General features: G+C 40.3%; 1 protein-coding gene across 2 annotated transcripts in view; it reads right to left on the minus strand.

The window, feature by feature from the left end:
• Positions 1–23507, minus strand: part of LOC121275690 (probable thiopurine S-methyltransferase) — a 46747-nt gene that overhangs the window by 14384 nt on the left and 8856 nt on the right. For both annotated transcript variants that reach the window (XM_041183250.1, XM_041183251.1), the window contains 6 exons: positions 14289–14432; positions 13430–13522; positions 11265–11397; positions 7153–7205; positions 6046–6120; positions 1022–1107 (listed from right to left, as the gene is read on the minus strand). In XM_041183250.1, coding sequence (XP_041039184.1) covers positions 1022–1107; positions 6046–6120; positions 7153–7205; positions 11265–11397; positions 13430–13522; positions 14289–14432 — 584 coding nt within the window. The remainder of the gene's footprint in view (positions 1–1021; positions 1108–6045; positions 6121–7152; positions 7206–11264; positions 11398–13429; positions 13523–14288; positions 14433–23507) is intronic.

The raw sequence follows: 23507 nt of genomic DNA on the forward strand, positions 1-23507 counted from the left end.
GATAATCTTTGGCTCCAAAGTGCAATGGTCTACATTCTGGCTGATTTCCAGCAGTCTTTATCCTCATCCTCATAGGTACTGAATACATTATACCTGTTGGATAGGATCAGTTTTTATGGATAAAAACAAAAAAACTGCGGATGCTGGAAATCCAAAACAAAAACAGAATTACCTGGAAAAACTCAGCAGGTCTGGCAGCATCAGCGGAGAAGAAAAGAGTTGACGTTTCGAGTCCTCATGACCCTGGCAAGTTCTGTCGAAGGGTCATGAGGACTCGAAACGTCAACTCTTTTCTTCTCCGCCGATGCTGCCAGACCTGCTGAGTTTTTCCAGGTAATTCTGTTTTTGTTTCAGTTTTTATGGATCCTGGTTGTCTCTTACCTGAGTTGCCCTGCACTATCAAACACACCAACCCCATTCTGAACCCGCACCTCTCAACGAGGTATGACCAAAGCCTGGAGCAAACTGCCCAGATGCTGCTCCCACTCCCTTATGTGAAGTATCTCCAACTCACACTTAGCTCAATGACTCTGAGCTGAGAGCTTCAAGATGGGAGACATCTACCGCAGATATGTTCAGTCTGAACAGTCTCACTGTCCACAAACTCCCACGTGCTGCAATCCAAATCCAAGCACATTCTGCACATCTTAAGACTTTATTATTAGCAAATTTTTACCTTTTGTGAGTTTTTCTTTTTTTCTGCCAATTAACATGTGCTAAGCACCAAAACACCTCAAGCTTACATGAGCCACTGCAAGCATTGGAGGCAAAAAACAACACCTCCTTCTCCTTCTGCACCAAACTCCACTTTTGGATTTGTTTATGCTACTTCAGTTCCATGCTGTATGCCAATCACTCTAGAAACACAAAACAATAAACATGTATACTTATATCGAAGAGAGTAACTATTTTTCTCTCCATAGTTGTGCCTTACCTGCTGAATGGTTCCAACATTTTCTGTCCTTATATTTATATCTAAGTAGATTTGCAACTTAAAAGAATTTACAGAGCCATCACTTACCATCAAAATCACTTTTAGTGCAGACTAAAGTGTCCAAAAGGTATCGACATCCTTTGGCCATGAGCGTTATCATTAGTTTGCTATAACTGAAACAGACAAGAAAGACATAAAATAACACCCACACACAAACTTTTTGGTGTTACACAAGACTTTTTCTAAAAAAAAATATGACAGGGTTTCACAGTCTTTTTGTTTCAGGCCCCTCCTGTAACACAAGTATTTTTGCTGCATAAAAATTAGTTACAGTTAAACATATTATTTTTGTTTACTTATTGTTCTGGCTGCTTGTGCATCCCAGATTTTGATCACTCCACTACCATTGGCCACTGTGCCTTTAACTGGCTAGTTCCAAAGCTCTGGAATTCTCTCCCTAAACTGCTCTCTCTATATCCTCCTCTAAACAGCAACTTAAATGGCCAAGGAAGGTGCGCTCATAATGCAGCCAAACACGTTGATTATCGACTGTAAAACCTTCCGATACACTCATGGCAGGTGGCAAGAGTGGGAGAGTTTCTTGGCAAGCCATGCTTGATGTGGAGTGATACCTTTAAAGCTATAGCTTTGGCGACAGGCTAGTGATCTGTTCCATAGCTATGGAAACAGAGATAAGCAAGTGTGTTTTGTCTGCCTTGTGTCACTTAGACATGGGAAGCAAAGAAGAAGATTGCTATCTCCTAATGTGGCTGGTGCCTAATTTTGTTTGATAACACTCCTGTGAAATGCTTTTGAATGTTTTATTACATTACAGGCATTATATAAATGCAATCTGGTGATGTTGAAGCTGTGGAAATCTGCAGACAGCATGGGAGGTTAATGCACTGACAATAGCAAAACTGCTCCAGGATAGACGAAATAATCAGTTTAAATCAATTATGTATTATTTAGCAAGTTTCATCAGTTATCCTCTGACTGTGAAGTTTCACCGAACTGATCCACAATGAAATCTCTGTTCTTCAGCCATCATTCTTGCTCCATCTGTTTTTGCAATTTTGAAACTTTCTCAATAGAATTTAAATTCTTTTTAACTTCCTGAAGATTTCCCTCATTGTTTTTAGAATCTTCCCACCTTGTTCCCTGAGATCTCTGATTAAATGGTGCGCCTTCTCAGTGAGAGTTTGGCAACTTTGAGTGACAGGTGATTTGACAATCCAATTCCCCAGAGAACTTTTTAGGAAACTCTAAGTGTCAGATGCTCTGGCCAATTTGCTTTTCAGGAGTGCCTCAACAGGCCTAGGTGGCCGGGTTTATGGCAATTATTTCACTTGAAAGAGGCTCACATTCAGAATGTGCTTGTTTGGCTTAAGTGTATATTTGATAATATATAAAATGTGAGGTTATCCACTTTGGTAGGAGGAATAGAAAAATAGAATATTATTTAGATGGAAAGAGAGTACAAAATTACAAGTAATTAGGAAGGCAGATGGAATTTTGGTTTTTATTGTTTGGGGGATGGAATATAAAATCAGGAAGTCTTACTACAACTGCTCAGGGCATTGGTGAGACTGTACCTTGAGTACTGTATACAGTTTTTGTCTTATTTAAGGAGGGATAACTTGCTTTGGAGGCAGTCAGGGAAGGTTCACTAGGTTGATTCCTGGGATGAAGGGGTTGTCTTATGGGGAAAGGTTGAGCAGGTTGGACCTATACTCATCGGAGTTGAGAATATTAAGAGATAATCTTATTGGAAGGTACAAGGTTCTAAGGAAGCTTGGCAGATGCTGAGGGGATTTTTCCACTTGTCAGGGAATCTAGAACTAGGGAGCAGAGTTTCAGAATAAGGTGTCTCCCATTTAAGATGGAAATGAGGAGGAATTTCTTCTCTCAGAGGGACCTTTATCTTTGGAATTTTCTACCTCTACAGCAGTGGAGGTTGGGTCATTGAATATATTCAAGGCTGAGTTAGACTGATTTTCGATCTATAAGGGAGTCAAGGGTTATAGAGGGAAGGCAGGGAAGTGGAATTGAAGCCATGATCTGATGAACCATGATCTTATTGAATGACAGAGCAGGCTTGAGGAGCTGAATGGTCTCCCCTGCTCCTATTTCTTATGCCCTTATATTTTTAAACTGGTGGTAATTTTTGAGTTTCCAACAAGACAACATGCTTTGGTGGACCCTGTGAAACCTTCTTATGGATCCAAGGTGGCTGTGGACCCCATCCTCTACAAGTAATAGCCTGTAAAAAAGATTTGGTAAGAAGGGGAGCAAATAAAAAAAAACACAGCAAGGCAAAATAAAGTGTCCTGGGCTAGAGAGGAGAAGAAATTGACAGGAGAAATTGCTTTTACATTATATATGAATTTCAGGGCTGGTGTGATGCCAGCTACTTAGACCATAAGTCCCAAAGATTGGCTGATTGAATCAAACAGTATGTTCCTTTGGTTGTTCATAAAGGTCAGAGTACAGATCATACTTAACCAGCCCACACTTGCAAAATGCACAGCATAACGTCTACTGTTGGATGTGATTCCATGATTGGGCAGCACTTGCTGAATAATCCTGAGTGTGCTGGTAGCTACACTAACAACACATTTAAGATAATCAGTTGAGCCTGTAATGTCGCTCACCTACGCTTGCTAGAAGTGACGTACATTCATATGCAGGGATCCATTCTCTGCAAACAAAAGGAATATGTTCAAGCCTTGCACCTTTTCTGAATTACCCTGGAGTGTGGGGAGCCTATGGTTCCCCATTGCTTTCTCCATGGCAACACCTCAGCTAATCAGAGTTGACTTGCCAACGAATCAGCACCCTTTTCTCCTGTGGTATGAATTTTTGTGATTGTTTGAAATATAATACTTTTCATAATATTATTGTGATTTATTAAAAAGGTAGGTTAATAGTGGGGCTTGGATTAGTTTCTCCTTGTGGATGTGTGTGTGGGGTTTTAATTGAATTTCAGACAGCTAGTCTGGAGCTTTTCAGTTATCAAAAGAGAAGCTAGGTTTGAAATCCTAAATATGTAAACATGACTGAAGTTTTAGGATGAGGAGTGAAGAACATTTGCATTTTTAGATAAACCAGAGTAGTTTGAATTTCAAAGAGATGATGGGATGTTACACCTAGCCATAAGAAGTTAAGCCAAACAGTGTGTTTATTTTTCCCAAAGATTACTGATAATATGAGTACAATGGAAGGTTTATTTTATGGAAAAAATAAAGTTGCAAAGACATATTAGGACAACGAAATTTACATTAAAAGGGCAGAAACCTGTATAAGGGAGATGAGATTATGTGTAAGGAGAAGGAATTCTAAGATATAACAAGTGTGAAAAGCTTCCAGCCTCAAGGTATGAGACTGCTGTCTACAGAAACCAAAGCTAAGAAAACTCACTGTGAATATCACTGTCCAGAGTATTGTGTGCTTTGCCTGGGTCTGTTGAAATCTATTTTATTTTTTACTGTTGCCTTAATGGAGATGTAACAGGAAGTCAGATTAATTAGGAGATTTAGGAGTTTTTATAGTAGTAATTTGAAGACCTATGTATGTGCTTAAAATCTTTTATTTTATTAATAAATGTTTAATTTAGTTTTGTAAAAAAAACCTCTAAAACTCGGTGGACTTATTACTACTGAATTCAAGGCACATATCTGGAAATAAAAATACAAATTGTAAAACAGTTGTGGTAGCTGTTTCAAATTTCCTACTGGGATTTGAGGAGCTCAGCATTTACCATTCGCTGTGCCACAATAGATGAGGAGAATTTTTGTCTCAGAGTCATTAGTATGTGACATTCTCTTCCGCAGGGAGCAGTGGAGGCTGGGTTATTGAATTTATTCAAGACAGAGCTTTGATAGACATGGGAGTCAAGGGTTATGGCGGCGGGGGGGTGGGGGGGGTTGTTGTTGGGGAGGAAAGACAGGTAAGTGGAGTTGAGACCACAACCAGATCAGCCATGATCTTTTTGAATGTAGAGCAGGCTCAAACGGTTGAATGGCCTACTCCTGAACCTAAGTTGTATGCTCCTACGTCTCTGCCTCTTCCTGGAGTGCTGTGCTCTCTTCTCCTGCAGTAGGAGAAAGCAGGGAGTTGTGAATGTTTAAAATGGGTTGTGTAGAGAAGAGGGAAGGACAACGTTTGTGAAGAGTGACCGTGAGGCATAGGTGAGAGGGGGCAATAGGCTGAGGTTGGGTGAAGGCCTTGATCATCTTATTGCACTGTCTCCAGGTTGGAGGGATGACACTCCTGTTGCTGACTGCATGGCCCCCTTCCATGCATGCCTGATTGGTTTGAGAGGCTGGCCTCTTCCTCCCTTTCTTGGAAAGGATCACTTTATTTCTTCCCTCAGGTCCTGCTGCAGGGAGTAGACTTCTCAGGTCTTCTCTCCATTCCTGTGGTTGCTGCAGCCTCAGGAATTCATGTCCATTTGTGCCTTTCTGATCCCTGCTGGGTTCCCTCTCATTAAAAATCCTTCCTTTGACAGATTCGACTCATCATCCCACCCGCATTCTCTGATTGGTCAGTAAACATGAGGTGGGATGATAATGCCATGGTCTCTGTCAAAGCAAAACTCCCTTTGGCATCAGTCAAGTTCCCGACTCATTACAGGTCCTGCTATTTCACCAGGGATTATCAGTTTGAAAGTCTTTTTGTTTCTCTCTCCACAGATGCTGCCTGTCCTGCTGAGTATTTCCAGTATTATTTTTGTATTCTCAATTCAACATAATCAGAGGCAAGAGCATGTTGTCAAATCCTCTTCATAATGACAAATTAGCTGGTAATGAGAAAAGTTCTAGGTTAACACTTCCTATTTGTCTGGGTGCAAAGGTCACTTATGTACTTTCTCAATGCACCTCAAACAGCAGTCAAATTCTCAGGGAATCATTACATGCTACTCTCTCAGTATAAGGTACAGAACAAAATGTAGTCCGTAAAGAAAAATCAAAACAAAAAATTTCTGTTCTTTACAGATTGCCTATTTCATTTTGAAAATCAAAATAAAAATACTCAATGCTGAACATCATATCTTGCATTAACCAAGATACATAACGATCTATGAAATCAGAAAATGACACAATGCTCACCGTTGTCTGTCAGAGCTGTTGAGAGGTTGCAGAGAACCTCGGTCCCAGATCCCATCAAACTGCCCAGCAATTAAACTACCCATGAGAAAAGCAGAATGGAATGTATTACAAACTACTGTACCATCAAATATAATTAGATATTTCAGTTATCACAAATCAAAAACATAAATACATTTCTCACTTTAAAACTTCTAACTCAGGTTTTTAAAATCAATGCAATGTAACCTGTTTGCATCAGTGTTACTTATTCCCCCAGTACTTTAAAATTCCAGACCGTTTCTTCTGTCTTCTTTTGCAACTTTGCTAATAGACACCCTTTTATTGCATTGCATATGTGCTTTACTTTATAATTTACATTTATCTAGATGGAAATCTACCTTTATTCCATCTACTCTATTGACCACTATTTAAAGGCCTTTTGCAAAAGTTAAAGCACTTGCATCTGGTTATTGGCCATTCACCGGAAGTAACCAATCCATGTGAAGCTGCGATTAAGACAATTATCAAATACTGAAAGTTTAACAGTATACATTTGGAGACTGATCCCACGGTTTGAAAGATGAACAGGGAGCTGGTGCCTTCAAGGGTCTGAGAGATGAATGATAATTTGGAGATGAGGCAGTGGTTGGAGAGGGTTACAGTGTTTAGCGATGGGCATTTTAAGGACAGTGGTTGTAAGGCATCTTTGAACAGCACAGGAACAGTATATTTGCAAAAGGCACTATTAATGCTGTCAGCAAGCACTTTAGCAAGGAAAGGTAGTTGTTTATTCAAGAGTTAGGTTGGGAAGATGCTTAAAGACTCAGGAGGTAATTACATGAAGAAAATTAGTGTTGAAAGTGATGGTCGGTGGTGGCGGGGGGGCACAGTAGTAGAAGAAAAATTACAGAGTGTTATGGGGTTGATTGGGTTAAGGGAAGGGATTGAGGCTGTGAGTGTGGTAGGGTGAGGGATGGAAGAGGAGAAGGCTTAGGAGCCAAGAAAATGATCCCAACCATAGAAATAAAATAAACTGCTCAAGTAGCTGGGTCAAAAAAAAAACTTTATACCGGGGGAAAAAATGTGGATAAAAAACACACAAATGGAGACGGGAACACTTGTTCTTACCTTGACAAGTCAAATATATTGCACCGAAACAGAGAAATCTGCCCTTCAGGAGTCTGAAATGAAAATCATGAAATAACTAAGTATCAAATTGTAGTGTTTTAAGCTTGAATATCATGTCCCACTTATATAGACTCCTAATGGCACTGCTCTGGCTTCCCTTCAAGTGAAGGGCAGGCCATTGGTGTGACAGGTGATTGGATTGTATGGGGTAATAATGGTGCCGTTAGTTGTTCCTTCAACAGAAACAGAATACTTCTGGTAGGCTACAAAGTGCTCCATTTTGTGGTCACAATAAATTAGGCAAAATTATATCAGTTGTGCATGTTTTCTTTATTCTGTAAAGATTTCCCAATTATTTCCCCACGCCCTCACCCTCCGGAGATGAGAGATCCATCTGGGGGCCATTTCAAAATTGGCACACCATTGTATTATATAAAATGGGGACATCTGAACTTGTTGGGGAGTCCAGCTCTTTAGGACCAGTCACTTAGCAACATGAACACTTAAGAGCACCAGAAGAATAAAACATTCATATTGCAGATTTTTTAAAAAAGGCACCTCCGGAGAGATGCTTGTTAATTGGGAGCATAAACCAGAGTTAAGGCTCAAACATAATAGGTATGATTCTTCGACCTGTACAGCTACATTTTGGGAACACTGTATTGCTGAACTTGCCTTCATATTTCACACCAGATTTTATAAAGGTGTGTCCAACCTGTGACCTCAGAGACCTGACAATCCATCCTGCCTCTGTTTCCCACTACCCCAATCCGAAACCAAGTCACTCTTTCTTAGTTCTATAAAAATAAAGTACTGCAGATGCTAGAAATCTGAAATAAGAACAGAAAATGTTGGAAATACTCAGACCTGAATTTCTATTACATGCTATTTCTAACTTGTTGGTTTGGCCTGTTTGAATTTCTTTGCCTCGAGGTTTGCAAAGGGCTGTTAGCAGTGTTGTCTTAACGGTAGAAAATCCTAATTTTAATGATAGCAATATGGATTTAAACTTTATATGTGGTCTCTGAGGAGCCATGATACACAGGTACATAGAACATGAAGACTGGCAAGTCAATTTCTCAAAGATGTTAAACTACCATTTGATCAGAGCTCACAAAGCATGATGTTAGTTTTACACTGGAAACCTGCAGATTCCATTCCAGGGAGGCAGAGTTGACAAACCATTGCCCATACTGGAACACATAAAAGGTTCAGAAATATATCATTGATCACATTTTCTCTAGGATATTCTGTAACCATTTATAACCTCCCCTGGACCTATATTCTGTTTCCCCGTTTGTCCCATTAGTACCTCCTTTTGGCTCATATCATCATACTTTTCGTAATGTAATCACTCCTGCCCTCCATCCTATGAAATTTTCTCTTTAAGTTCTTTCACTGTCGCTGGGTCAAAATCCTGGAACTCCCTCCCTACCAGCACTGTGGGTGTACCTACACCACAGGTACTGCAGCAGTTCAAGAAGGCAGCTCACCACCTCAGGGGCAATTAGGGATGGGCAATAAATGCTGGCCTAGCCAGCGAAGCCCACATCCCGTGAATGAATTTTTTATAAATGGAGTAGTTTGTCCAATTCTAGGCACTACACTTTAGGAGGATGTGAAGGCATTGAAGAGGGTCCAGAAAAACTTCACAAGAATGCTTCCAGGGATGAGGAACTTGAGTTACATGAAGATATTGGAGAAACTGAGACTCTTGGGAAAAGAGAAGAATAAGAAGAGATTTGATAGAGGTGTGCAAAGTCATGAGGGATCCAGACAGAGTAGATAGTGAGAAACTGTTCCCATTGGTGGAAGGATCAAGAATCAAAGGACAAAAATTTAAGGTGATTGGCAAAAGTAGTAACAATGACATGAGCACAAGCTTTTTCCTGCAGTAATTGGTTCAGATCTGGAATGGTCTGCCTGCGTGTGTGGTGTGGCTTTTACATGAGAATCAGATAACTATCTGAAGAGAAAAATGTGTAGGCAATGAGGAAAAGGCAACGAAGTGGAGCTAGGTGAATTGCTTTTGCAGAGAACCAGCACAGACAGAAAGGGATAAATGGCCTCCTTCTGTGCTGTAAGCTCAAGAAGTTTAATGACCTTCTTCACTGTAATAAAGGTGTGTGCAACAAGAGAGCCTGATGACAGGCCACTAGAAATGTAACCTCCAGCTGACACACAAACTGAGCAACCCGAGGGTGTATGGTGTTTCTGAACTTGGGAGTAATGTGTGCCCAGGGTACTTACTGACCCTCCAGCAATATTCAAAGCATTAACATTGTTGTGAACTTGGCAGCGCTATACATACAGTTCCATATGTAAATGAACCACTGGCATTGGCAGAGAAACAAGCAGTGCCCTATCTCTCTCTTTTTTGTCATTCCAGGAGAAGTGAGCACACAATTTGGCAGGAAAGGGCTCACACTGGAGGAGGAGTGCCCCAGCTTGCCATTCTCACTGCCATGGAGGTGGCAGGAATAGAAATGGCCAAGGTAGCCTCAACAAGTGGGGAATGGAAAGTTGAGAATACCTGGAGAAGAGGGTGAAAAGGTATCACTCTCTGTAGGTGAAGGGGATGGAGTGCACTCCTCCCCATCTGACATCATGCCACAGACTCAGCTGCATTGGGAAGCCTCAGCACTTCTGCTGTCACAGGAAGGAGATCATGAGAACTAGCCTATGTCCCCCAGAGGGTTACTTGTGGAGGGTGAAAGTCAAAGTACTGGTGCATCACGGGTTGGGGGGGGGGGGGGGGGGGGGGGGGGGGGAGGAGGTCACAATGGCACCTGAGTACCAATGTGCTCCCCTAATGTGTTCCTTTTGATGGGCCCACCTAATAGAATGGTACAGCCATGGTTGGCTCCCTGCTGTGCTGCTGCCTCCATGTACCAGGTCTGTTCCTGATCCATCGTATAACTCGTGCGCCCCCACCAAAATTCCAAATTGGCAGTTGATAAGCTGATAATAGAGTCATAGAGGTCTACAGCACTCAAAAAGGCCCTTTGGCCCATCCAGTCTGCACCAGTTAAAGTACCTAATTATTCTAATCCCATTTTCCAGCACTAGGCCCATAGCCTTGGATGCCATGACATTTTTAAATGTTATGAGGGTTTCTGCCTCTACCACCCTTTCAGCCAGTGAGTTCCAGGTTTCCGCCACCCTCTGGGTGAAAAAATTTTTCATCACATCCCCTCTAAACCTCCTGCCCCTTAACTTAAATCTATGCCCCCGGTTATTGATCCCTCCACCAAAGGGAAAATTTCCTTCCTGTCTACCCTATCTATGCCCCTCATAATTTTATACACCTTAATTATGTCCCCCCTCAATCTCCTCTGCTCCAGGGAAAATATCCCCAGCCTATCCAATCTCTCCTCATAACTAAAACTCTCCAGCCCAGGCAACATCCTGGTAAATCTCCTCTACACTCTCTCTAAAGCAATCACATCCTTCCTATAATGTGGATTCCAGAACTGCACATTATACTCTAGCTGTGACCTAACCAGCGTTTTATACATTTCCAGCATAACCTCCCTGTTCTTATATTCTATGCCTCGGCTAATAAAGGCAAGTATCCCATATGCCTTCTTAATTACCTTATCTACCCGTCCCACTACCTGAGTTCATTAACAAAATCAACTGGCCACTTAACTGAATCAGCCAGTTGCCAGGTCCTGCCCTCCCTCTGCCCCACCCCCCAAGCAATGGCCAGAACAGCTACATCAAACTGGCAGACCAGCACGTGATGCAAATTTTCACGCTCGCACACTCCACACTCGCCCCATCGGGCGCTAAAAAATTTGTCCCTGGTATCACATTGTTTTGTTTCTCTTTAAACATGAAAATAATAAACTGGCACAGGTTAGACCAATTAGCTACGGTTCTTTGAATCAGCTGAGTTTGGAAAGCATTAACTAAGGAAACACTACATGGAAATTGCTCCATGCTTTACACATAACCCACAGGGCAAAAATCACATACCCATGATGAATTTGCCAGGGGATAATTTTAATATATCAAATAAAATTTCTAGCCATATGGCAATATTAACCTTCAGAGTAAAAATCGTAGGAATGTAATAGACTGTCAACAAACAGCTATCACCACCTTACCTTAAATACATCTGCACCTGGCATCCCTGGTACAGGTTCTTGAATGTAGGGCAGATTTTGTTCTGTGAAAAATTGTTTTACTGCGATTTCAGATAGTTCCACACCAACAACAGTATGCCCCTGATCAGCGAGCCTACAGACAACAGACCAGATGAAAGGCATGATCCTTTATAGCAAAGTGAATCTTAAAACTCACAGAAGCTTACTGTTCAAAAAATATATATATCTGCATGCTTCTTTTCAATGAAAAATTTGAAACACCCAACTCAACTATTGCCTCAATTATATCTTCATGCTTTGACAATGCAACTATAAAATAAGCATAATGAATTAAGATCATTGTGATTGAGCTGTTATTCTTAAATGAACTAGTTGTTTTCACAATGACTTAGTTAAAAGGATCCGCCTAAGCTGCTTGAAATTTGGCTTAACATTGGATAAATCTTAGGTTAACAAGGTCCACAGCTAGCACGGCTCTGTCCAAGGGCATATACTAAATCAGTTAGAAATCAGTAAGAACAGGAACAGGTTAATTAAGGAAATAGAATATTTATGCTGCTTTAAAACTTTGAAAAGTACAAGTATTTCAATTTGGTCATTGAATTAAGACCAAATATTGCAAATACATAGTCAGATTTTAAGCTTAAACATTTACAAAATAGAAGTAACCACTTTGGTATTTAATATTTCGTGGATCAATGAGCGTTACCTTCAATTGAGAATACCGACACCCAGGGCAGAATTTAATCTAGACCGTTGCGGAGGGAAACATGGCGGCCAGGCCCACTTAATTGTTTGGGAGGACGTGCGTCAGTCTGCCAGCAGCAGAAAAACCTCCTGTGATTAAGTCAGATACCGGAAGGGACTGATGCAAGCAACTCCCCCACTCTATGTAGATAAATTGAATACCATTGCATTGTCTGACTGTCTGTTATGACCATGCTGAAATGTCTGTAATGTTCATTGACTGTATTGAAGCACCTCATGACCTATGTAGAAAACTGGAATATGACTGCACATTTTGTGATGGCCATTTTGAAATGTTTTGTAATGTTCTTTCAGATATTTGTATTCATAAGTATATTTTTCCAAAAACTCGCCCACACACAATGGGATGTAATTAGGCTCATTAATGATCCACTTGACACCAATTATCCCTGGGCCCACCAGAATTTAGTCTTGGCTCAGGGATTAAACAGGGGTCATTTGCTCTCCAATACAGGCACAGTGCCTGATTGAGGGACATGGTATCGGGAAGGGGAGGGGGGGCTTTGAAAGCCATCCCTTGCCTCAAACACAGCTGCTCTCAACTCTCTGGAGACTCCCTCCCTGCGACCCCCATCCCGCCCCTCTCACCTATATTCAAGAATCCAGGATGATACTTGGCGAATTTCTCAGAGCATTAATTTTAGCAGCCACCCAATAGCACTGATGGCAAACGAGAGCTGCCAGCCTTCGGAGGTGGAGGGATTTCCACACCAGGGTCCTAAACCCTGTGGAAGGCCCCCCAGTATGGACCATTTCGGGCCTCCCCCATGGAAGTGATGCAGGGTTGAGAGCCCCTTTGCCCACATTAAATCCCTACCTCTTAGAGTGAATAACAAGGTAGTTAGTAAAACACTCTTTACTCATCATCATCACTTCCTATCAGTTTGCAATCTGACATTATTCCATGCACATTTACTGACTTCAAAACCCAGAAGGATCTCAAAGTTCTCCTAAAAGTCCAAGTACATTTGATCAATTAAACTGGTCTCAATTATTGATTTGATTGAGTCTTTCAGGAACTCAAGTGCAAGACACAAGCTATTGCCGTTAAACCACACTTACTATTCTTTGTGATCACCTTGGCATCAAAATGCTGTGCACATATTGGTGCGTGAATACTTAATATGTTTATATGACTTTGCTTTGACCATCATAAAGCAAATTTATTTTTTTAAATATCAGGAAGAGGCAAATTATAAATTTCTGTAAAACCTCAAATGGTTCTGGCAAATTAAACCCCAAGGAAAGGGTTGCTCTTAGCGAGATTACAGTTCCAAGATCCAAAGGTTGGGTAAGAATATTGGAAAAATGAAATATTAGCATAATAAAAATGTGTATCCTTCATTATGATCAATGATACAAATGATTTGAAATTCACTCATCGGCAATTTACTTACCATTTCATATCCACTGCCTTCCCACAAAGTGGGAAAAATATACGGATTTCCTTTCTCCCATTTAGCAAAACATCCAGGTGTTTTTTCAACATTCTGCAGATTAAGAGCAGTTGAAGACAAATATAATCGGGCAGTTAAAAGCAAATATAACTGGACAGTTACAACCAACTCAGCAGCCCCCACAATATAATTTATTAATTTATATAGTGCTGTGGAATTGAAGTACATCCAAAAATTTTCTACATTGCTCATTGACAGCATATGTCCAATTTTACATGTTTCTTCCAAATTATTTCTTCCTCATCCATCTCCCCCACATGTTAACTTGCAGATCCAAGGGCAGGTCCTCCTAGATGAACTACAATTTTATATCAAAACACTGTTTGTTTTGCAGTTTATAAACTTTTAATCTTAAAAATCTCTGTCAATTTAAGTGACAGAATCTTGAGTCAGATGTACCTGGTCATAGGACATTGGGAATTCTTGTCAATTGCATGCACATGGCTGGGGATGCAGTACATTACAGTCACAAATATTAATACAAGATGTGGGCAGCTGGCAGCTGAAAATCACCCTCTATCGAGTATCTGTTGGGTCTGATCAGCACTATCCTGAAACCTTTAAGAGGGATTTGTTTTGAAAAGGGTTTGTTGCATAACATTGTTGTTTTACCCTGCATTCATATGTGTTTTTAGTTGGTGGTGAATGGTTTGATTACCAGAAATTTATTTGGTTAATGTGACAGGTAGGTAAGTCTTCCATTGCCCTAGAAGGTTTGATGGAAACAGCTTAGCACCATGGGGTGATTGGACCACAAGACTGCCTGAGGCTTAGAGCAAAACATGAATATGCCACTCACTCATGTACATTATTGAGGTGAAATCTGATTTGTTGCTTTTCCCAACATGTGATCCAGTACTCCAGAGTCAGATCAGCAGGCTTCTTTATTTCAAATTGGTTCAACATCTTTCCAATTGCATCTGCTTCTGTAGACATAGCTGGTCTGTAAAATTGGACATTATGACCAGATGTGTACAATACAACAAGAATACCCAACAAACAGCTCTGAATGCTTCAAGCCAACAGTAGCTCTCAATGTACAAACTTTTCCCTGGAGATTGGTTTGGAGTTTCAATCAAGTATGGCAACTGTTGAAAAAAACAAGGGCTAATTTTTAAAATAGGAGATTGGAATTTTAATGCAGGATCTCCTACCTGAAGAATGTGTAGTATTACAACATACAATAGATTGAAAACAGAGTGCACAACAAAAGAAAACCAAGCAATATAACGGGGTGCCTTCACATCTGGCATGTAATGCTATTAGTTTACAAACACTTGAAAACCTGCTTCAAGGTAATAAGTACATCCTTAATAATATATAGGAACAGGAGTAGACCATTCAGCCCCTTGAGCCTATTCTGCTGCCATTCAATGAGATCATGGTTGAACTATCCTAATTCCATCCACCTGCCTTAGCTCCATATCCTTCTATAACCTTTTCCAGCAAGAAACCTATTGATTTCAGATTTAAAATTATTAATTGAGCTTGCATTTACTGCTTTTTGTGGATGTTTCACACTTGTATCACTACTTACATGAGAAGTGTTTCCTAATTTCTCTCCTGATTGACCTGGCTCTGATTTTAAGGTGATGTCCCCATATCCTAGACTCCCACCATGGAAAAGGTTTCTCTGTATCCGCCATAACAATTCATTTCAAAATCCTACTGTATATTCCACTGTGTATATCAGTACAGATCTATCAGCACGATCGTAAGGATAATTTCCATCTTTTAAAAACGACTATTTATGAAACTGTAACAAATACAGATGATACTAAGCCAAATAAACAACTTAAAAATCCAAAGGGGAAAACAGTTAAAGACAAAAAAAATTAATAAGCGTTCAACATGTGAATATTAAGATACCAAGGTATCCCTAGGATCAATCTGAACAAATAGGTAATGTATTACACAATTGGGATGAAAAATGGGGAGGAAACAATATAAGGAAAAGAACAGATAACAAATAAAATCAAACATCCAACTATTGGGGAAAAGGGAGATTTAGCACAGAAAGCACAAGGTGTTTCTTTTAACACAGAAGGGTGTGAGGATGTGAATGCGCTATAGATATAATGACTGAAGCACAGACTACGTTAGGAAACATAAGAACATTTAGCCATTCAGCCCTCCAAGGCTACTTTGCTATTCATTAAGATCATGGCTGGTCTGATTGTTAGGAAACAGACAGTTTTTGTAAGTTATATTTGTATTTGTGGGTGTTGGGAATGAGTTTTAGCTTTAAAGCTTAATTTGGTATTTATGTATTTGTGTGTTAAGAAAAGGTCAAGGTGAGTTTTAGTTTCGTTTTAAAAGGTGAAACCTGGGACCTAGTTTCATTTTGAGTGGAGACAGCAGGACATAAGCTGTTTGTGTACCTGCATTTCTAATGAGTTTTACGACTCTAAGAGAAGTTAAAGCAAACACAAGAGTAGAAAAAAAACCTGTGCTGTTGCCTAGCAATAGGGGTCCAGGGAGGCAGGCCCCACCCACACACAGAAAAACTAAAGAGGAAGTAGTTTGAGTTCAGTTGAAAACAACTGCCAGGGAGAGACTGGAGCAGAGAGGTATATAGCAAGTCCCAAACTGAAGTTGAGGCCAGAACTCCAGAGAGACTGGACACTGGGAGAAGGAGCTCCACAGTGAGAGCAAATTTCCCAAAAGAACTGATAAGGCCAAAGGCCAAGGAATGAGACAGAAACAGAAGAAAGTCCCAAGAAGACCTTCTAGTCAAAGGAAGGACAGGAACCTGGAAAAGGTCCTGTTAAGTGAAGTTAAGAGTGTGGATCAGAGGAAGGCTCCAAGTTTCAAGCTTAAAGGAAGAAAAGCTGCAGGAAGCAGATCTAAAGTGAGAAGCCAGAAGGTCCAAAGACATAGCTGAAGGTCTGTAACTCTTTACTATGGGCACGTGAAGCAGTGGTGTACTGCTGAATTGGTGAGAGAGAGTGCATGGAAGGAAGCTTGAATGCATATGGTGACTCAGGGGAGAAGAACATTGAATGGAGGTCAAAACCCTGGAGGTGGACCCTTGGGGAAGGCATCTGAGAGAAAGCTTCGGTTGAGAGAAAATTCCAAAGCAAATTATTGGAGAGTGGAGATTGGGAACCCTCATATGAAAGACGGAGTTCAGTGAGAGACGGGTTGGCTCACGGTGTAACAAGCGTCTGGGAGGAGTTGAGGAGAGATCCATAGCATCTGGTTGGGGTGGCATCTGCCAATTAATTTCAAAGTGTGGTGTGCCTGACCACAGGTTGCCACTTGGTTTACATGGGCTGTGTACTTAGTGTGAAATATTAGAGTATAAGATAGTTTTTGTAACTTGTGTTATCCTTTCAAATCTGTATATATCTGCAAAGGAATAGTTGTGGATGAAGAAGTATTGTAATATAGTTCATCTTATCTTGTTTAATAAATATTCTTTTGTTAAAAGTTCATCAGCTGATTTCTGTGACTGTTCAGTAGCCACTTTCCACTTATCTAAACAAAAAATAAAAGTTAGGATCTATCAAACTGGGTTCCACCCTGGGATCAGGGTTGTCCAGTAGTAATATCAGCTGGGATCATAATATGATTGTGGTCTCAACTCCATTTTGTCATCTGCACCCACCCCCCCCATAACCCTTGACCCCCATATCTATCAAAAAACTTCAATGACCCAGCCTCCACTACTTCCTAGGAAAGAGAATTCCACATACCAGAAAAAAATTCTCATCTCTGTCTTAAAAGGGAGACCTCTTACTCTTAAACTGTATCCCCTAGTTCTAGTCTCTCTCACAAGTGGAAACATCCTCCTGGTATCAACCCTATCAAATCCCTTCAGGATCTTACATGTTTCAATAAGATCACCCCTCATTCGTAACGTTAACATTTTGGAATAGGTTAGATAGAAGAGGAATACAATGATCAGGAAATATGAGGTGTTCTTAGAACTTAGGATGACTGCTTGTGTGGAGAATAAATATCACTATGGACTTTTGGGCTGAATCACCTGTTTCTAAATGTTAATTTCTGTGTAAGATGACAAATTCTACTTGTGATTAGTTCAAGAGCAAGCACTTAATGTGCGTCAGCCTTGAATTCTGCCACATTGTTATCACCTTTGAGTTAAAAGATCATGGAGTCAGGTCCTCCTCCAGGATTTTATAGAATCACAGAATTGTTAAGGCACAGAAGGAGGCCATTTGGCCCGTTGTGTCTGCACTGGCTCTCAGAATGAGTAATGCACCTAGATCCATTCCCTCAACTTCTTCCTGTAACTCTGCACACTCTTCCTTTTCAGATAATAATCAAATTCCCTCTTGAATGCCTCATTTGAAACTGCCTCCAACACAATCTCAGGCAGTGTACTCCAGATTTTAATCGCTTATTGAGTGAACAAGTTCCTCCTATGTCTCTATTGATTATTTTGCCAAATCTATGCCCTCTCATTCTTGGTCCTGCCATGAGTGCTATTATGACACAGTCGGTGGTAAAGGCTGAGTTATTTAAAATCCCAGAGGGAAACTTTAAACAACTGTCATAACCTATATTTTCAATTGATATGTTTTGAGTTGTAGCTCTAAATTCAGAAATAAGACCACCAAGTCTCAAATTAATTGTATTAATTTACAACAATTAAGCACATAGACATGGTTACAAATTACTACTATCATAACTTTTTAACAAATTCCCAAATTAATCTCCACTAAGGCAACAATAACCAATAGACTTAAACAGACACCAGGCAAAGCATTTTCACCGTACGAATTCAAAATGAAGTTCCTTTCAACTTGGTTCCTTTGCAGACTGTTGTACGCTTACAGCTGCTTAGATATTACATGCCTCTGCCCTGCGCACTCAAACTCCCTTCTATTATACCCAGCCTTTCCCCTTTGAATGCAAATTCTCATTGTATCACCAGGTCCTTTGAACTCCACCACTTCTAACAATAAGACCCCTTTCATAGTACCAATTTTATTAGTAATATAAACATATTGCTTGCTGTCTCCTAGCTAGGTGCAAGATTTCAGCCCTAGTCTTTGAATGGCTTATTCAACAAAATGCAAATTTACTGTTTACCTCTCAAAACTACTATACATCAAAGTACCCAGACTAGCTGGCTTTAATCCAATTAACACACACGCAAACACAGGCACAGACTAAACCTCTACTTAAAAAAAATTCCAATAACATTATATACATTAATATCTTTTCATGACAGTGCACAGTATAGAGTGAGACCATGTGGCCCATTGTGTCTGTGCTGGCTCTTTAAAAGAGCAATCCAATTAATCCTGCTCCTCTGTTCTTTCCCTATAGCATTGTAAAATTTTCCTTTTCAAGTAAATATATATATTTTGTTAGTCACTGTTGGATTTGCTTTGATTACTCTTTCGAGCAGATCATTACAACTGCCTGCATAAAATAAATTCTCATATTCAATTAGTGTCAACCGTTTACCAGCCCTCCAGTGAAAATAATTTCTCCTCATTTTCTCAATGAAAATTCCTCATAATTTTCAACACCTCTATCACCTCTTCTCAGCTTGAAAGGAAACAATCCCAACTTCTCTCCCTTCTCCTCATAACTAAAGAGAGGCTTGTGGTAAAATCTGAGTTATTTTCATGGAGACTTTAATTTTCATCTAGATTGGGAGATTACCTTCAGTCAGAAAGACTGTAAATTTGAGTGTGTTCAAGGTAGCTTTCTCGACCAATATGTTCCTGAACTAACAAGGCAGCAGACAATACTAGATTTAGTAATAATAATGAGTCAGACTTAGTTAATAATTTAACAGTAAGGGAGCATTTATCTAAGTGATCATAATATAATTGAATTCAATGTTAGGTTTGAAAAGGAGAAACAACGCAGTTAAGTTTCTAGAATTTGGGAAGGCTAACACAAACCATTACTGTTTTATTTGGTAATTAGAGCACCCATCCCCTAGGGGTATATACTGATCCTGTATTAAGCTAAATTCTTTCTTGAATATCTCCCACTGTTCATCTGTGATTGCACCCACTAACAGTGGTGGCCAATTTGCTATCAGTCTCTGTCCCTAGGCAATACAAGATTAAAGTCGAGAAGGACAGTAAGATTAATACAAAAAGCTTTTACTATTTTGTTGAAAGAAAAGAGAAATGTGCGTCCCTTGAAAACAAATGTGGGTAATATCACAAATAAAAATAAGGAAATAGCAGACTTGTTGAATAATTACTTTGTGTCAGTCTTCACAGTAGAGGAAGGTGGTGGGGGGTGGGGGGTGCAGGGCAGGTGTGGTCCATCATTTGGACCAAGTACCTGTCTTCCAACTCAATTAGATGCAAGGTATCACATGGCTTTATTTTAAAAAAGAGCATGGGACTCCTTCCTAGTGTTGTGGTCAACATTTATCCCTCAACCAATACATAGAAACAGATTGTCTGGTGATCTTCACATTGCTGTTTATGGGACCTCGCTGTGTGCAAATTGGTTGCCATGTTTCCTATACTATAACAGTGACTTATTCTTCAAAATTAGTCCAATGGCTGTAGAGTGCTTTGGGATGTTCTGAGGTTGTGAAAATGCTTTATAAGTGCAGAGCTTTTAGTAGACAGGAATGTCTTATGGATGTTTATTATATGGACTTCCAGAAAGCATTGATAAAGTTGATAAACTTATGGAATTGGAAGCAAATTACTGACCTGGCTAGGAGAGTATGGATAATGGCTATGTACTCTACTTGCAAGGAAGTGATTAGCGGTGTCTCACAAGGGATTCTGCTGGACCTTAACTATTCATTACATTTATTAATGACATTCTTAACACAATGCAGTGCTTTTTATCCAAGTGTGCCAATGATAGAAAGATTAGTGGCATAGTATGTAGTTTAGATGCAAAGATACATTAATAAATTGAGCAGACAAAATTGTGGCAGATGGATTTCAATGCAGGTAAGTAGGAGATCATCCAATTTTAGACCAAAAAGGATAGATCTGATCAATTTTCAAATGGTGGAAACCTCAGAACAGTGGAGGTCCAAAGAGATTTAGGAGTCCATGGACACAAGCCACTAAAATGTAGTAGTCAAATACAAAACAAAATCACAAAGGCTAATGGAATTCAACCTTTATAACTAGAGGGGCAGTAAATAACAGGGGTGAAGCTTTGCTACAACTATACAAAGTCCAGATTAAATCACATTTGGAGTATCGTACTTGGCACAGTTCTGGGTGCCACACCTTAGAAAGGATATAGTGGCCTTGGAATGAATGCAACACAATTGCACCAGAATGTTACCAGGGCTCAATGGGTTCAATCAAACTTTATAGGCTGAAATACCCCTTTTGAAATGGTTTATTAATCATGAACCCCCTGATATATCAATTATAATACTATATAATATTCATATTGTGAAAGTGCTGTATGAAGAGAGTGTTTTAATAATGCTTTTAAGAAAACAGGTAGTTACTTAAAGTAGCAATCTGAGAACTATTTCTCTGATGTACGCAACAATGAAACAGACAAGGCAAAGCAGAGATAAAAGATAAATGTAACTCCACTAATATTCTGGTGCATGCCAAAGGGACTGCTTTTAATGTGGTTAAAGATTGTCTGTTAATGGTACACATACACCATAAGTTTACAGGTCACATCCAATACAGCTACTGACCAAGCCTATATTGAGAGAAGTTGCTGTTCTGATGGAAGGTCACAGATCTGCAGCTCTGTTTCTCTTTGGCAGGGATGCTGCCAGACCTGCTGGGTATTTCCAGCATTTTCTGTTTTTATTTCAGATTTCCAGCGTCTGCAGTATTTTGCTTTTTGCCAACAGCATCTCAGGCTACGTAGATGCTTAACACACTCAGCAGGTTACTACTTTAATTTAAGAAAATGCCTTCCAGTAAACACACAAGTTTCCTTCCCCCAATTCTATTCCAGAATACTCACTTCAACTTAACATGCTCAGGAATAGTTACACACCTGTGCATACCTAGACCAGTTCCAATTAGTATAAGAACATAAGAAACAGGAGCAGGAGTAGACCATTTGGCCCTTTAAGCCTGCTCCGCCATTCAATAAGTTCATGGTTGATCTGATTGTGGCCTTAACTCCATTTTTCTGCCTATCCCCCATTATCCTTGCCACCTGTGGCCTGCTGGGTAGCGCTCTCACTTTTGAGTCAGAAGGTTGCGGGTTCATGGTCCAGTCCAGAGACTTGAGTGTGTAATTTAGCCTGACACATCCAGTGCAGCACACACTCATTACTGCACCATCAGAAATGTTGCCCTGTTGCCATCCGGTAGAGGAGGTCCCCACTGGAGGGCTCTCTACGTGGGAGTCCTCCCACTTTTCATTGGGGACCTGGGGTGGAGATTATTGCATGTGGCAGTGCCATACAACCGTAGGTTGCCTCGGTTCACAGACTCCCAAGAAACTTGCATTTTTTGAGGTCTTGTGGAGTCTGTGGACCATGTGTATATAGGTTGTTGTAGGCTGCACTCACAATTTAGTTATTCAAAAATTGCTACTTAATTTTTGGTTGCACTTCAGTCCTATAGTCCTAACCTTTGGACACCCGGTACAGAGAGGGGTGGGGAGGGAAGACCACCTCCTCATAAACCTGCTCCTGGCCTGGCCAAAATGGCCATTAACAAGTCCAGGCAGCAGGCAGTCAAGGGGGTCATCCAGTCTGACTGTCTGCCCCTCTTCCGTGGCTATGTTCATGGCCGGGTGTCCCTGGAGAGGGAGCACACCATGTCTGCTGGTCTTCTGTGACCGGTGGGCACCATGGGGACTTGGATGCATTATTGATCCCCACAATCACATTTTGGTTTGATCTTTGTAAGTTTCCTTTGGGTTTTGTCTCTTGTTGCAGTCCCCTTTAAGGGACTGCCCCTTTTATTTGTTCATTTGACCTAATGTTAATTTGTGCCCCTTTGTTATTGGTTTAATCTAAAAGAGCATAATTCTTGACTTCCTTGTAGATCAAAAATCTATAACTCAAAACAAAAACAGAATAACCTGGAAAAACTCAGCAGTTCTGGCAGCATCGGCGGAGAAGAAAAGAGTTGACGTTTCGAGTCCTCATGACCCTTCAACAGAACTCAGTTCTGTTGAAGGGTCATGAGGACTCGAAACGTCAACTCTTTTCTTCTCTGCCGATGCTGCCAGACCTGCTGAGTTTTTCCAGGTAATTCTGTTTTTATTTTGGATTTCCAGCATCTGCAGTTTTTTGTTTTTATTTTTTAATCTATAACTCAACCTTGAATATATTCAATGATCTAGCTTCCATGCTCGCTGGGGAAGAGAATTTCAAACATTGATGATAATCAAAGAAAAGAAATTTCCCTTCATATCCATCTTAAATGGGAGATCCCAGGTTTTTAAATGGTGTCCCTGGTTCTAGATTCCATCACAAGGGGAAACATCCTCCCAGCATCTACCCTGTCAAGCCTGCTTAGGATGTTATATGTTTCAATAATCTCATTCTTCTAAACTCCAAAGTGTATCATAGGCTCAACCTGCTCAACCTTTCCGCACAAAACAAACCCCTCATTCCAGGATTCTGCCTAGTGAACCTTCTCTGAACTGCTTCCAATGCAGGTATGTCCTCCCTTAAATAAGGTGATCAAAACTATACACAGTACTCTAGATGTGGTCTCACCAATGAGCTTACAGTTGTAACAAGATTTCTGTACTTTTATACTCCATCCTCATTGCAATAAAAGACATCTGCCTTCCTAATTAATTGCTGTACTTGATGCGAACATTTTATGATTCATGTACAAGGACACCAGGTCCCTCTGTCCTGCAACGTACAGTAGTCTCTCTCTAATTAGATAATATTCTGCTTTACTATTCTTCCTGCCAAAGTGGATAGCCTGACATTTTCCCACATTATACTCCATCTGCCAAATTTTTACTACTCATTTTACCGATCTATATCCCTTTGAAGACATTTTGTATCCTCCTCACAACTTGCTTTCCTGTCTATCTTCATATTGTCAGCAAATTTGGCTACAATACTGTTGTTGCTTCATCCATGTCATTAATA

The sequence above is a fragment of the Carcharodon carcharias genome, chromosome 3 (genome assembly GCF_017639515.1).
Source record: "Carcharodon carcharias isolate sCarCar2 chromosome 3, sCarCar2.pri, whole genome shotgun sequence".
In the NCBI taxonomy this organism is placed as follows: domain Eukaryota; kingdom Metazoa; phylum Chordata; class Chondrichthyes; order Lamniformes; family Lamnidae; genus Carcharodon; species Carcharodon carcharias.